Source organism: Chrysemys picta, chromosome 4 (genome assembly GCF_011386835.1).
Source record: "Chrysemys picta bellii isolate R12L10 chromosome 4, ASM1138683v2, whole genome shotgun sequence".
NCBI classification, from domain to species: domain Eukaryota; kingdom Metazoa; phylum Chordata; order Testudines; family Emydidae; genus Chrysemys; species Chrysemys picta.
The window spans coordinates 123,409,021-123,422,840 of NC_088794.1; the positions used below are offsets into that span (position 1 = coordinate 123,409,021).

At 38.1% G+C, this 13,820-nt stretch overlaps 1 protein-coding gene across 2 annotated transcripts in view; it reads right to left on the minus strand.

Annotated features, from left to right (window-relative positions):
* Positions 1 to 391: 391 nt before the first annotated feature.
* EFCAB11 (EF-hand calcium binding domain 11) overlaps positions 392 to 13,820 on the minus strand; it is a 110,969-nt gene continuing 97,540 nt past the window's right edge. Inside the window, exons 6-7 of one of the 2 annotated variants that reach the window (XR_006176484.2) lie at positions 8,320 to 8,483; positions 392 to 1,096 (exon numbers count right to left, since the gene is read on the minus strand). Coding sequence is in view for 1 of the 2 variants with exons in the window: in XM_065595584.1 (XP_065451656.1) it covers positions 997 to 1,096 (100 nt within the window). In the remaining variant the exon portion in view is untranslated. The remainder of the gene's footprint in view (positions 1,097 to 8,319; positions 8,484 to 13,820) is intronic. The other variant, XM_065595584.1, reaches the window with a different exon arrangement.

The window sequence follows — 13,820 nt, forward strand, 5'->3', positions numbered from 1 at the left end:
TCAAAGGGGCAAGTCTGAAGCTAAGAGAACAGGCAATTTCCTATAAGAGTACAGTACAAAATCTTCATAATCAGCCAATGAGTGGGTGAATGTGTCTGTGCAGGCAATAACAGATTTCATCTTAATTTCCACACAGCTCTTGGGAAATACCCGGGTCAAAAGATACACTACCAGAAGTATTCATTGAAGTTCATTCAAGATTTGGGTATGTACCTTGGATTTTTTACTCACGAAAGCTTATGTCCAAATAAATCTGTTAGTCTTTAAGGTGCCACAGGACTCCTTGTTGTTTAAGTTCAGGTGTGTGACCTAAACTTCAGAGATTTCTCTTTATCTCTGAGAGTTCTTTTAAACTACCTCTAAAAGAATTAACAGAGAAAAGCCTTAAAAGTGTGAAAGTTTATCTTACTGTTTTATTATTATTAAACACTTCATATTATCCAATTCTTATTTTTTTTAACAGTGCAATGCTTTGGAAATGAATCACAGAGTTGTCCAACCAATAAATGATTTTGCAATTGAAACAATGTGTGATATTATAAGAAAAAGGACAAGGTGTTTATATGGAAAATAAACATACTGATGGTTTTAAAAAAAGTTTTATCAGCCACAAAAGGTTTAATCCATTCAGTCCCAGGTAGCCTCTCTATAAAGGTATCTGAGACATTTTGGCTCGTTAGTGAAATACTGCTGAAAAAGTCAACAAATAAAATACTAAGTACCTGGAAACCAGTCCCTCTCTTTTCATCTATTGAGCCAAATAGAAAAAGTTCATAATTGAAGTTCCCACAAAGGATAAATTGTGGATCAATTTAGATTTAAAATATTTTCAGTATTACACACACACACACACACGTAAATGAATACACACTAACTGAGAACTGTAGAGCTTCAAGAGCAGTTCTTCAGAGCTGCATTCATAGTAAGAATGCTACCTGAAACAACTGAAGTTTCATTGATTTTTAAATATCTTATCTTTTCACCAGAGAATATACTTTAGGCAAAGTGTAGTTGTGATACTTCATTTTGTCCATAGTTCATTGCAGATTCAAATTCTTTGAAGCTGACATGACCATCAGAATCCTGATCGACTTCCCTATAAAAGAAAAGATATTATAGATATCTTACAGTTTGTATTATAATTCACCAATATCCTTCTGGAGTATTCCTACTATGATGTCACTAGAACTGCAAAAAACCAAACCAAAACAAGAAACCTTACCTTTCTCAAAGTTCTTTTAAAAAGGAGAGCAAGGCAGGTCTACACTAGAAATTTACATTGGCGCAGCTGACCAATGCGCTGCGCCGCTGTAGCGCATTTAGTGAAATCTCTTAAGCTGATAGGAGAGAGGTCTCCTCAGGGCTGGCGCAACCCATTAGGCGACCTAGGCGCTCGCCTAGGGCACTATAATTTGGGGGGCGGCAACCGCAGCGGTATTTCGGCAGTGGGACTTTCCGCTGCCTCTATGGGGGGGCGGCATTTCGGGGCGGGACCTTCCGCTACCTAGGGCAGCAGAAAAGCTGGCGGCGCTCCTGGGTCTCCTGCTGGCTTAATAACTCCAGGTCCATGAGAGGCGGTAGCTATGTCAGCGGGAGAAGCTCTCCTGCCAACACAGCTCTGTCTACACCGGCACTTAGGCTGGTATAACTATATTGCTCAGGGTTGTGGGTTATTCAAACCCCTAAGGGACGTAGATACATCAAAGTAATTTTGTAGTGTAGACCAGAACTTAGTACCATTATCCACATCAACAGAAGGGAAAATAGAGTCATAAAGGGGTGAAATGATTTGCTCAAAGTTAGTGAAAGACCTGGAAATAGAACCCAAGCCCCTCACTTCTAGTCCAATGTTCTATCTACTGAACCTCCTCAAAGCTCTGTGACAGGACATGCTGGCAAAACTCACATAGCCCTTACTGCACTGCAAACTGGTAAGCAATTTACCTTTTGTAATGATCACTGTGACATCTTTAGCCCGATACTTAGCTCTTTACTGGACAAAGATAATGCTAACAAAAGACCACACTTGATCCTATGAAATACCCCAATGCAGGACTAATGTCAGACCAAAGAAGAGGTTTCAACAAAAGGTCTTTTTTGCCACTCTCTCAGCTAATATAAAGCTATGCTGAACTGGTACTTATTGATAAACTCTAATGGTAATCATATGGTGGCCCCAGCAGTTTTGCATTATTTAATCTTCAATTTGAAAAACATACATTTATAAAGTTTCTAGTCTTTATAGTTATAATGAAAACCCTCCAGATGTAAATTTAGACAACTGTGTTTTCGTTTGTGCTTGAAGCAACAGTTCTGAAGGTACAAACTGCTCTTATTTATCTCAAAGGTGTTAACAAGTAAAGTATTAAAGGGTGGTAGCATAATTAATGTCAAACAGCATAGCTTTAAGGAAAATAGGTCTTGTCAAACAAACTTTATATATTTTGATGCAATTACAAGTTTGATTGATAAAAGTAACTGTGTTGATGTAATATATCTAGACATCTGTAAGACATTTGACATAGTTCTGCATGACACTCTGATTAAAAAAATTAGCACCACACAACATCAGTATAGTCCATATTAAATAGATTAATTGCTATTCAATTTCTTTATCAAAGGTCTGAAAGTAAATATAAAATCATTGCTTGTAAAACTTGCAGATGACACAAAAATTGGTAGAGTGATAAATAATGATGGGAACAGATTAGTTATACACACTAATCTAGATCACTTGGTAAATTTAGCCCATTCAAACAAAATGCCTCTTAATACAGCTAAATGCAAAGATAACCACTAGGAACAATGAATGTAGGTCACATTTATAAAATGGGGGACTGTATCCTGGGAAGCAGTGATGCGGAAAAAGACTTAACGATCATAGTAGATTACCAAATGACTTGGGGTAGTCTACACTGCCCCGCAGTTCAGACTAAGGCACTCAGCAGTGCTCACCAAAGTTCTGCGCCGTAACCCCTTTGTGTGGATGCTGCAGACACAAACTTAAAAGACCAAAGTTTGGACTACTGTAGTCTTTTAGTGCAAACCTTTAAGGTCATTCCCACAGCATCCACACAGGAGAGTTACAGTGCTTGACTTTTGTCTGCACTGCTATTCACACCTCCTTAATCTGAACTGTGCAGCAGTGTAGTCATGCCCATGAGTTCCCCATGCAATGCTGTACCTAAGAGGGTGATTGTGATCCTTAGGATATGTAAGCAGGGGAATATTAAGGAGAATTAAGGAGGCAGTATTATCTGTCATTAATGAGATCATCACCAGAACACCATGTCCAATTTTGGTGTACACATTTCAAAAAGGATGTTAAAAAATTGGAAAGCATTCAGAAAAAAGATAGAAGAATGACAAGATCTGGAAAACATTCCTTACAGTAAGAGACTTAAAAAACTCAATCCATAAGAAGGTTAAAAGCTGATTTGATCATGGTCTACAAGTACCTACATGGGGAAGAGATTTCTGATAGACTAGCAATAAGGCATAATTTGTTAACAATAAGAATAATTAACTATTGGAATAATCTACCTAGGGACATGGTGGATTCTCCATCGCTTGAAGTCTTGAAATCAGAACTGGATCCCTTGCTATAATATATGCTGGAGTTCACACAGAGTGATGGGGCTGATGCACTGTTAATGATTTCACTGCTGAACAACACTGAGGGTAGGCAGGGTTTGGGAATGTAAGGAGAGCTAGACTGGCAAGTACCACCAATTCTTCCCATCAGTCTGACCCTTGTAAACAAGATACAGAAGACTATACTTGCTGATCAGTGCTTGCCTTTTATTATTTTTATTTATACTTCAGCATAGATATGCCTGATGCTGTTCAGATAAATAAGAGTGACTGGTATTTTACCTGAATGATCTTACAGTCGAAATGCTCCTCTCACTTCCCTCGAGGGCAAGAGGAGAATGTCCACCGCTACATCCTCTTAGGGGGTGTAGCTTATTTTTAAAGGATCATCTACCGAAGAATTTTTTAAAAAATCTGCTTTGGTGATCATGTTTGCTAGTTTGGATTCCAGTAATAATTAGCTAACTAAGATAACCAGACAAACAATACATCCAGATTGATATTTGTGAGCTGATGTCTAAGAAACGAAGTCTCTGACATTATTATGAGACATGAACCATCTATTTTCAAAAGGACCTTCAATCAAGCCTCTAAACTTTCTGCCAGAATCAATGACAGGCACACATTTTAGAATTTAGGGTTGAAATCCTTCATTGAAATCAATGGGAATTTGTCATTGACTGCAATGGGGCCAGGATTTCATCCCAAATGTCTGACTATCTAAGTAGTGGGTGCAATTAGATGTTTACCCTCTGCCCCTGATTGGAAGCAGTTTTTGAAAATTTGGCCCTAAAACTGTATGTGGCACATGCTCAATATCTCAAAAGCCACTAAAAGGCTCTTTTAAATCAAAGTTCAGTATATGAACAATCTTTTAGCAGAGATTAGCAGCACATGTTGATAGATGAATGGTAAATGAGCTATGGCTGGTTAAAAGTAATAAATTAAAGAAATACTATACTTAATTTAAAATGTGGATTTCTGAGAGCTCTGCCAAAGTAATGTGAAAACCACAATGGTCTCAGAGAGTTAAATCTTCATCTTCATCCATTGGAGACAGATGAAATACTTACCTTTGTGATTAAGAAAATAATGTGTTATAGTATATTGCTCTAAAATAACTGCATACCTCAGAGGTCACTATTCATTTACCTTTATTTAATAAAATATATGTAGATATTTCATGGTATGCAGTAGATAAGGCAGACTGTGTGATCTTTTACTTGAATTTTAGTAATAACAGTATCACAAGTTACTGACTGGAATATAAATTACCCTCTTATTAAATTAGCTAGCTGAAGACTCCTGAAACCATCTAAGTATTTTTTCTTGAGGAACTGGATTAGATAAATGGTACTTTTCTCTCAACAGGAATATTTTAACTGTAAATCTCAATAAGAAGTGTAAGTGAATAATCAACAAGAGTAATGTTTAATATATGTTGCCTCTTAAAATTTCCTGTTTATTAATCACTGAAATAGAGTACTTACTTTAAAAAGTTATTCACACACTGAAAATGTATTTTCACCCTTTCATTTTATAAATAACAATATTATGTATTGATCAGCCACTATATTTTCCTTTCCTTTGTCACATTTAAAACACAGTTTATATAAGGTTAAATCTGGCACTTCTTGCTCAGGCATAACACCCATTGAAGTTAGTGAGTGCAGAAATTGGCCCACAGCATTACAGTATTTCTTCTTTTTATATTACAAATAAGCTTCATGTAACCATTACCTAGAAAATGGGCACTAAATCTGAGAATACACTGATCCTGATTTATAGATCAACCATGTTTATTCACCATGTCGATCTAAAAAGTGCAAAGGAATAGGTCATAATTTTTATATATGCTCCCTAGCTTGTGTTTTTCCCCCCAGTGGATTCAATGGCTGAGTTACATGGTGAGTTGGAAAGCTGAGTGATCATTCAGATCTATGATATTAAAAACAAAGATTATTTAATTGTACATTGAAGGTATATGCTGTATTAATTTGAAGGATGAAGTTTTAATTGCAGACAGAGAACACTCATGAGAAAAAAGCAAATGTATCACATAAATAAAATTTAGAAAGCAAATAGGACATTAGGGAGGCAGCCAGTGTAAATTCGTAGCCCACAGGGCTAGCTTGATTCTTAAATAATCAATATAATTAATACATAATCTATAGACCAGGCTACAAATTAAAACTTCAAAGTTATTTCTCGTTGAATTCCACAGTGATGGGAGTTTACTGTGGTTATTGCTGCATTAGAAAATTGAGTATTTCCCAAAAAGTGACAAAATACATTTTTGTTTGTAGTGTTGATGTAGCATTGTTGGTCCCAGGATATTAAAGAGACAAGGTGGGTGAGTTAATGTCTTTTATTGGTCCATATTCTGTTGGTGAAAGAGACAAGTTTCGAGCTACACAGAGCCGACCTGGAGAAGAGCTTTGTGTACCGTGAAGCATGTCTCTCTCACCAACAAAAATGGGTCCATTAAAAGATATTACCTCACTCATTTTGTCTCTTTAATATCCTGGGACCAACACTGCTACAACAACACTACAAACAAAAATGTTTTCTTGGATTTCAAAATTTTCATTGTACTAAGATGACTTGTTTTTGAATCTTGTGATAAACCATTCTCAAATACAGTACCTAGAGAATTCAACACTACATACAGTACTTAATGAGCTTAAAACAATGAAAGTTTGATTTACTACTTTGGTGAGAAAAATGTTTTCCAAGCAGAAAAATATAAGCTATGATCAAATACAAGATATTACACCCATGTACAGTAATCACTCATGTCTGTGGGGAGGAGTTTTCCAAGCCCTCCTTGGGATCTGAGGATCATACTCTCAAAGGCCCTGCAACATGACAATTATACTTCCAGAGTTAGCTGGAGAGGATGGTGAGAGACATATGAAGTGCTCTATCACAGTTCAGGACAACTACACCTCCACTCCCCCTCTATGGTCCAGCAAAGGCACCCACTCAGACTTCTGGCTCCCCAGATGTCACCTTTCTTGGGTGGAGACATGTATCACTCTCCCTTTTGACCGCAGTATTTCAAGGCTGCACAGATCCCTGCCTACGCTGTGAATTCCCAGCAAAGTCTGACTAACTAAGAAGGCCTTCTTTACTTTTCTCCTCAGAGACAATGTACACTGTAACTAACATAGGCAACTTACCATATAGCTCTTTCAAAGCAAGCACATTTATTCTTAAATTGATAGCATTACAGAAGAAACATTACAATAATAAAATAACCTACAGTCATGCTAATAAGTTTACCAGAGATCACCCCCTGACTCCAACAAGGGCTCTACCCGGTAAACAGTCCTTCAAACCTCGGATTTTTTCTATGGTCACAAATTCATAACAACTGTTAGCTCAGAATAAGCATCCTCATGAATTTGAGTGTCACTCCTTTATCCTGTCTGGGTCTTTGAAGAGACTGTGAATTGGTAATCAGTTAGACAACTGATTTCTCTTCAAGGTGCAGCTTCAAAAGGATGGATCTGTAGGCGAGTAATTTGCATTCCCTTCTTCCCAAGGATTTCCTAGGAAACCTACTCAACTAACAGTTCACTCTTGTCTTAGGCCATTGTCTAAAAGAGTTCTTTGAAGCTCGTAACACTTCCCAAGGTTGACATTAGTCATGTCTCCTAGACAAGTTACATACAATCCGACAATAACAAACAAGCATTTGCATTTTTAACACAATGAGCTCCTTAAGTTTAACTTAATTCAATAAGGTTTGTCCAGGATATTGCAGGAAATTGCCATATCACAGCTCCTATGAGACATCTGAGCATTGAGTTAGCTCACATTTCCATACCTAGGTTTCTCCACCACTTACATACAACCTGTTTAAGACATGCTAAGAGTACTAGTGGCTTTTCCTTGTCTGCTATGGTCATGTAAGTACCCCTGATAGAAGATTAAATACTGGAATACGCTTCCTTAATGAATCTTCAAACCATGGGTTATTCCACACTTCCTGCTCTCTCCTCATCTACGTTTGAGTTGTACTTAAAGACAGGCTGAGTATTCTTTTTAAATAACTTTGGACACTGGTGCCCTGCAGATGAAGAGTTCTGCGGTTTCCTGAATTACTCTGGTGGCACCTGTAATGAGACACAGCAAGCCACTCAGCAGCACTGTCTGTATGTATGAAATGTGACTTGCATTGTTGTCCACAGTCTTCTCCCAAAAAGCTGCTCTGCTCTGAACATCTCTGGCACTTCCCTTTCCTTGCATCAACCACAAATATCCAATTCATCTTCTAAGGGAGTTATATCCCCATTAATATTTAGCTCTCTACCACATATATCCTATTAATTATTAATTATTATTATTATTTATTTATCTTTGTAATCGTAGTGCCTAAGAGCTCTAGTTGAAATTTTCCAAACCACACTTACCTAGTATGTGTAAATTACACTTAGCAAATATATTATGGTCACCCTTGTCTTTCCCTTTCATTGTGTTCTACATCGACCTGTCACATTTGTCTCTATTTAAATTGTAAGTACTTTGGACTAGGGATTATCTTTTATTCTGTATATGTTCAATAACCATTACAATGAGGACCCCAATCCTGAACCCTCTCTCCAGGAATTACTGTAGTACAAATAAAAAGTACTAAACATAATACAAGACAATGTGTCCCTAGCCTCTGTTTGCCAAAAGCTTGGAATGGGCAACAGGGATGGATCACTTGATAATTACCTGTTCTGTTCATTCCCTCTGGGGCACCTGGCATTGGCCACTGTCAGAAGATAGCCCTTTGGTCTGACCCAGTATAGCCATTCTTATGTCCATTCATGGCTGCTAAATGTTCATGGCTACTACTATTTCCTGATATGTCTGCTCCAATGTGAATTTCTTATGTGCTAGAAAAAAATCACAGGAATTTCAACTGGGGAAAAATTGCCAAAGTGACATTTTCACATGGAAAAGTGTTTATGGAAACAACAATGAAAAGACAGAACATTTTCTTGAAATTGTAAAAAATGCCTCCGTGTGGAACACATAACTTGTAAAGTATTTCTTTTAAATTATACCATATAATTCCAGAATGTAACTATAATTTATCATTTGAGCATACAGTAAATTATAGTGAGGGCATATAGACTTGAGAGTTTATAGTTCAAGGTTATAGTAGATGCTTTGTATTAAAACAGTCTGGATAGCTTTGAATAACAAACTCACTAATTGACACATTATTCAGAAAAATTACAGCAACTACAAGGAACTATGGAATTTGACCCTTATGTATATAACCTCACTGGGTACATTAACAGTAAAATTCTAACAGCCAGGCAGCGTTTTAAATTAAAAAGAATGTTTTAATTTTGTTTTATTTTTGATTGTTTGGTTCTGAATTTTTTTTAATGAACTGTCAGAGGAATAATTCAAACTAGAGTCAAAACTTCCATCACATTAGAGCCAAAGCTGTCATACTGATTGAACAGTGAGAGTAAAAATTACACTTCATGCAAGGAGCCCCTGCTGGGGATGAAATGACCCATCAATTGAAGATTCAAGGATGACAGCTTCTCCAACAAGCTGACTTCTCTTCTGATTAACCAGCCAGCTCTTTCTACTTCTAGTGCTTGCTTCTTTGTTGATGGGATTCCTGCAGGGCTTCCACAGCAGTTTAGTTAGTAATGCGTATTTTCATTTAATTTCTTTAAAGACATAAGTGTTAGGAAAAGCCACTCTGATACTTAGTAAACACAGAAGAAAAAGATTATTGTAGTTTTGTTGGCTAAAACAGGATGTATATTATTGGATTACTAACAGTTAAAAGTTCTATTTTGAGAGAGGGAGGTCTCAAGGAGGTATTTAAATTGTCATATCATCACGGTATAAAGGTACTTATCCTTGAAATAGCCTGGAGTGCTCTCCAGTTTGTTAAATGATATTTTTAAAGTAAGGATCAAATTATATACTAGCTTAAAAGAGGATCAGAAAAGTGGTTTATGTTATGCTTAATAAAATAAGAATTTTAAACTTAATCTGGAACATTCCTCTTTTATCACGTGTTTAATTCATCCTGCCAATGTAACATTTTACAATGAACTTATTTTTCTTATTTTTCTTTCAAACATTAAAATGTGAAAATATTTTATTTGAAGTCAGCAGCACATTTATTGCTACTATTAATGAATGTGTAAAGATTACATTAGCTGACAGAGTGAACAAGAACTGAATGGTATGGTACCTGTAGCCCAACAGACCAGCAGTCACCTCTGAGCAAGGGGACAAAGACAGAAAAAAATCCCTGTCCTCTTCCCACTGAACAACAGCAAAATTCTCCAGGAGCAGGAACAAACTTTTTGTTTACAGTTAATTGTAGGAAGGTTCTTAAGTTTATACAAACTGATCCTGAATCTTAAACTGTTTGAATTCAGTTTGGAGAGAGGGGTGTGTAGTTCATGATGATGATGCTTATTTAATAAGAACTGTTCTGCTCATTTTCAATATCACAGACTGTAATAAGATGGACAATAAGGATATTTTCATTTATTCTGTTTCGTTTTTAAGAAGAAAATAATTCAAAGATATCTTAAAACTGACAGACTCTTTATTCCCTTCTACTGTAGGCACTTCCTCCAAAGTTCCCTCCTCCTATGGTTCTCTTCCTTCCTCCAAAGTTGGTCCATTAAATGGATTGAGAACTGGCTAACTGGCAGATCTCAAAGAGCAGTTGTCACTGGGGAATCATCATCAAATGAGGGTCTTTCTAGGAGGGTTCTGCAGCAGTGGCACCAATTCAGATACTTGCTGGGTGAGGGAGGGGAAGAATTCCGTTCCCTGCTCGTCCCCCACCCCCTACAGGAATCCTGGGTCTCTCTTGGGCAGGGAGTCTCTCCTCTCTCTTATCCCACCAGTGCCACCAGAAGTTGAGTCCTTAGCACGCTCCCTGTGCTCTGCTGTCCAAGAACAGATTCCCTGTGTGCCAAGCTGCAAAACCATTTGGACTGGCTGCCCCCCCTGTCTGGATGAAGAGGCAGTCAGGCCAAATTTGAGTTGCACTGCAACACTGTGCACCAGGTCACAACACCACTCACTGAAATTTGGCCTGGCTACCCCTTCATCTGTATGAAGGGGCAGCTGGGTCAAATTTCAGTAGTGTTGTGACCACACAGCTGGAGCAACATTCCAGATTGCTCCAGCAGCAGCCATACTGATTTAGTATGGGACCACTGCTTAGAAGTGGTTGGGCGATCACACACACAGCCCCCTATTCGTCACATTGCTCTACCTGGCACCACTTTTTGTTCTGCAGGGATCAGTTGAGGCCTAAAATCATTCAATATTTTTATCAGTGATACTGATGTCAATATAAAAATCATTGCTGATAAAATTTGTTGATGACACAAAGATTAGTAGATTGGTAAATAATTATGAGGACTGAGCAGTCAAACAGAACAAATAAGTTTGTTTGGTAAGCAGGCTCCATTCAAACAAAATACATTTTACTATAGCCACATTCAAAGTTATAAATATAGGAACAAGGGATGCAGGCCATACCTCAAGAATGGGGAACATTCTCTCTCTACTTCTGATATCTATCCAGAAGCCAAGCCATAAGATGTAGGGAGGATGGGTTCAAAGACAAATTATCCCATTATTTTGGGATAGCAAGACTGGAATTATAGGTAATGTTCTTAGAGGACATATTTACAATAGCATCAGTTCCAGGTATCAAAACTGCCTTGGCCAGGCATGAGCTATCAGGATGATTTTGGTAACATCTTGTCTGATCTTCCTGAGTATCCTGGGAAACAATGGAATTAGTGGGTAGGCATACATCAGTGCAGGGGACCATCAAATGAGAAATATGTCTGAAAAGAACCCTGGACTCTGACCTGTAACAAAAAATCTGACACTACTTGTTCCCATCTGTCACAAACAGATCAATTGACAAATGACCCCAATCCTTGAAGAGTATCCAAATTACCGAGTTCTTGATTGTCCACTCATGATCTGTTGCAAAGTGTCTGCTTAAATTGTCTGCTAAAATGTTCTGCAGAATTGTGGAGACAACTGATGCTGAATACACCAGTTGTATAACCAAACTCCCTCTCGACACAGCAGGGATGATCGTGCCCTTGACTGCCTATTTATATAGAACATGGCAATTGTGTTGTCCATCAAGAACTGACAGCTAGTCCTTGAAGCAGAAGTAAGAATTTGACACAAGCCTTGTTCACTGCTCTGAGCTCTAACACATTTATATGTAAGTGAGTCTTCTCACCAGTCCATTTGCCCTGTGGTTGATGGTGGTCTAGATGTGTACCTCAAGCCAATAGTAATGGAAATGTTAATAAAGTTCTGACTGGGAGGGATGGTGAAAAAGGTACACCATTGCATACCTTGTTGAGGTCTTTCCACCAGTCCAATGAGGAGAGAATAGCTTATGGAATCTGCAGAGGCAAACTGTATTTAATTGGGTCTGTTTGGTGCATACAGTGATTTTTAGTCAACCCTGCATTTAGTGTAGGTGTAGTCTATCATGCTACATGACAAACTGCAGGCCATGTGTCCAAGTAGACTTAAGCAAGTCTGTACCGTATCTGTGGATTTAAATGAAGCTGCATGACAAGCATGGACATGGTTTCAAATCTGTCCCAGGGCAGATACACTTGGGCTGTCTTGGAGCATAAAACTACCACTACTAATTCTAATTGTTGAGTTAGAGTTAAAATAGATAGGGCAGTATGGATCTGTATGAAATAACCGGCTAAAATAACGTTCCTGACCTAGCGGTCCATTGTTATGGAGTTCCATGATTCCTGGAAGTAGTAGAGACTTTTCCAAAGGGAGGGAAAGAAAGGACTAGATCTGTCATTGTGATTAAATTGTGACTCTCAACCAACCCATCAAAATGATTGTTTGATTGTGTCTGTGGGGTAGGATATAGCTATAATTGTCGCACCATGTCTTTTCTTCTGGTAGCACAGTCTTTTTCTAGATCATTGATCTCTGATCAAATAAAATGCATGGTGCTGTCCTCTGTCTACAGTATTTGTGAGATCTACTGTTTTCTTTCTGTGTACAGGTGTATATACCCACGGGAGCGAAGTGTGGCATAAGAATCATTCCAAGTGTGAAAGGCATCATCAGTTTTTGCACTGAATAGATTTGAGCCCTTGAACAGAAGATTCTCCACTGTTCATTGAACTTCCCTGGGGATTCCTGAACTCTGGAGACAAGATGTGTGCTTCATGATCACAGAAGTAGCCATAAATTGTGAGGCAGTAGCAGCAGCATCTAGAGCTGCTTGCAAAGATGTTCATTATACACCTCTACCTCGATATAACACGACCCGATATAACATGAATTCGGATATAACGTGGTAAAGCAGCGCTCTGGGGGAGCGGGGTTGCGCACTCCGGCGGATCAAAGCAAGTTCGATATAACACGGTTTCACTTATAACGCAGTAAAATTTTTTGGCTCCCGAGGACAGCATTATATCGGGGTAGAGATGTATCACTAACTGTCCCAGTGAAATCAGGCATTTAAATTCCTCCCTATGTTCCTGTGGCAATTTATCAAAGAAATCCATAAATATATTATACTTTAGAAAATCATAACATGAAAGCGAAGTCTGATAATATAACATTCTAAATTATAAGCTTACAGAGGAATAACATTTATGACCAAACAGATCGTCATTTTGGCTCCTTTTGGGCTAGAGACATCTTTGACTGGCACTGTGTATTCTTTTTGTTAGCTACCACAATTACCAAAAAGCCGGGTACTGGCTGTGAATAAAAGGTACTCTTCTCCCACATAGTATCATTTGTCTGATTTCGTTGAAGTTCCTTTACTGTTGCCAGTGTCCATCCAACATTCTTGGCAAGGTCCAATAAAGCTTCATTAATAGGAAGAGCCACTCTTCCTGGCATAGTAGTGTAGAGAATGTCCAACAATTTATGTCAGGTACCTTGCACTTCCTCTATTGGGATCTTGACATTTTTAGCTATCATTTCAATAAATCCTGGAAGTTCTTCTAGTCATCTGGATAAGATCGTGTGGAAGAAATTATCATCTCCATCTAAACATAAGGATGAGATAGCCACTGGGTGCGTGTATATCCTCATTGTGGAGCTGGTCCTCCTCAGAAATTTCCTCTGCTGGTTGAGAATCATGAGGGAACATCTGTGGCTGCACAGGTTTTTGCCTCTGAACAGACAGGAAGGATCTCTCTCTAGGA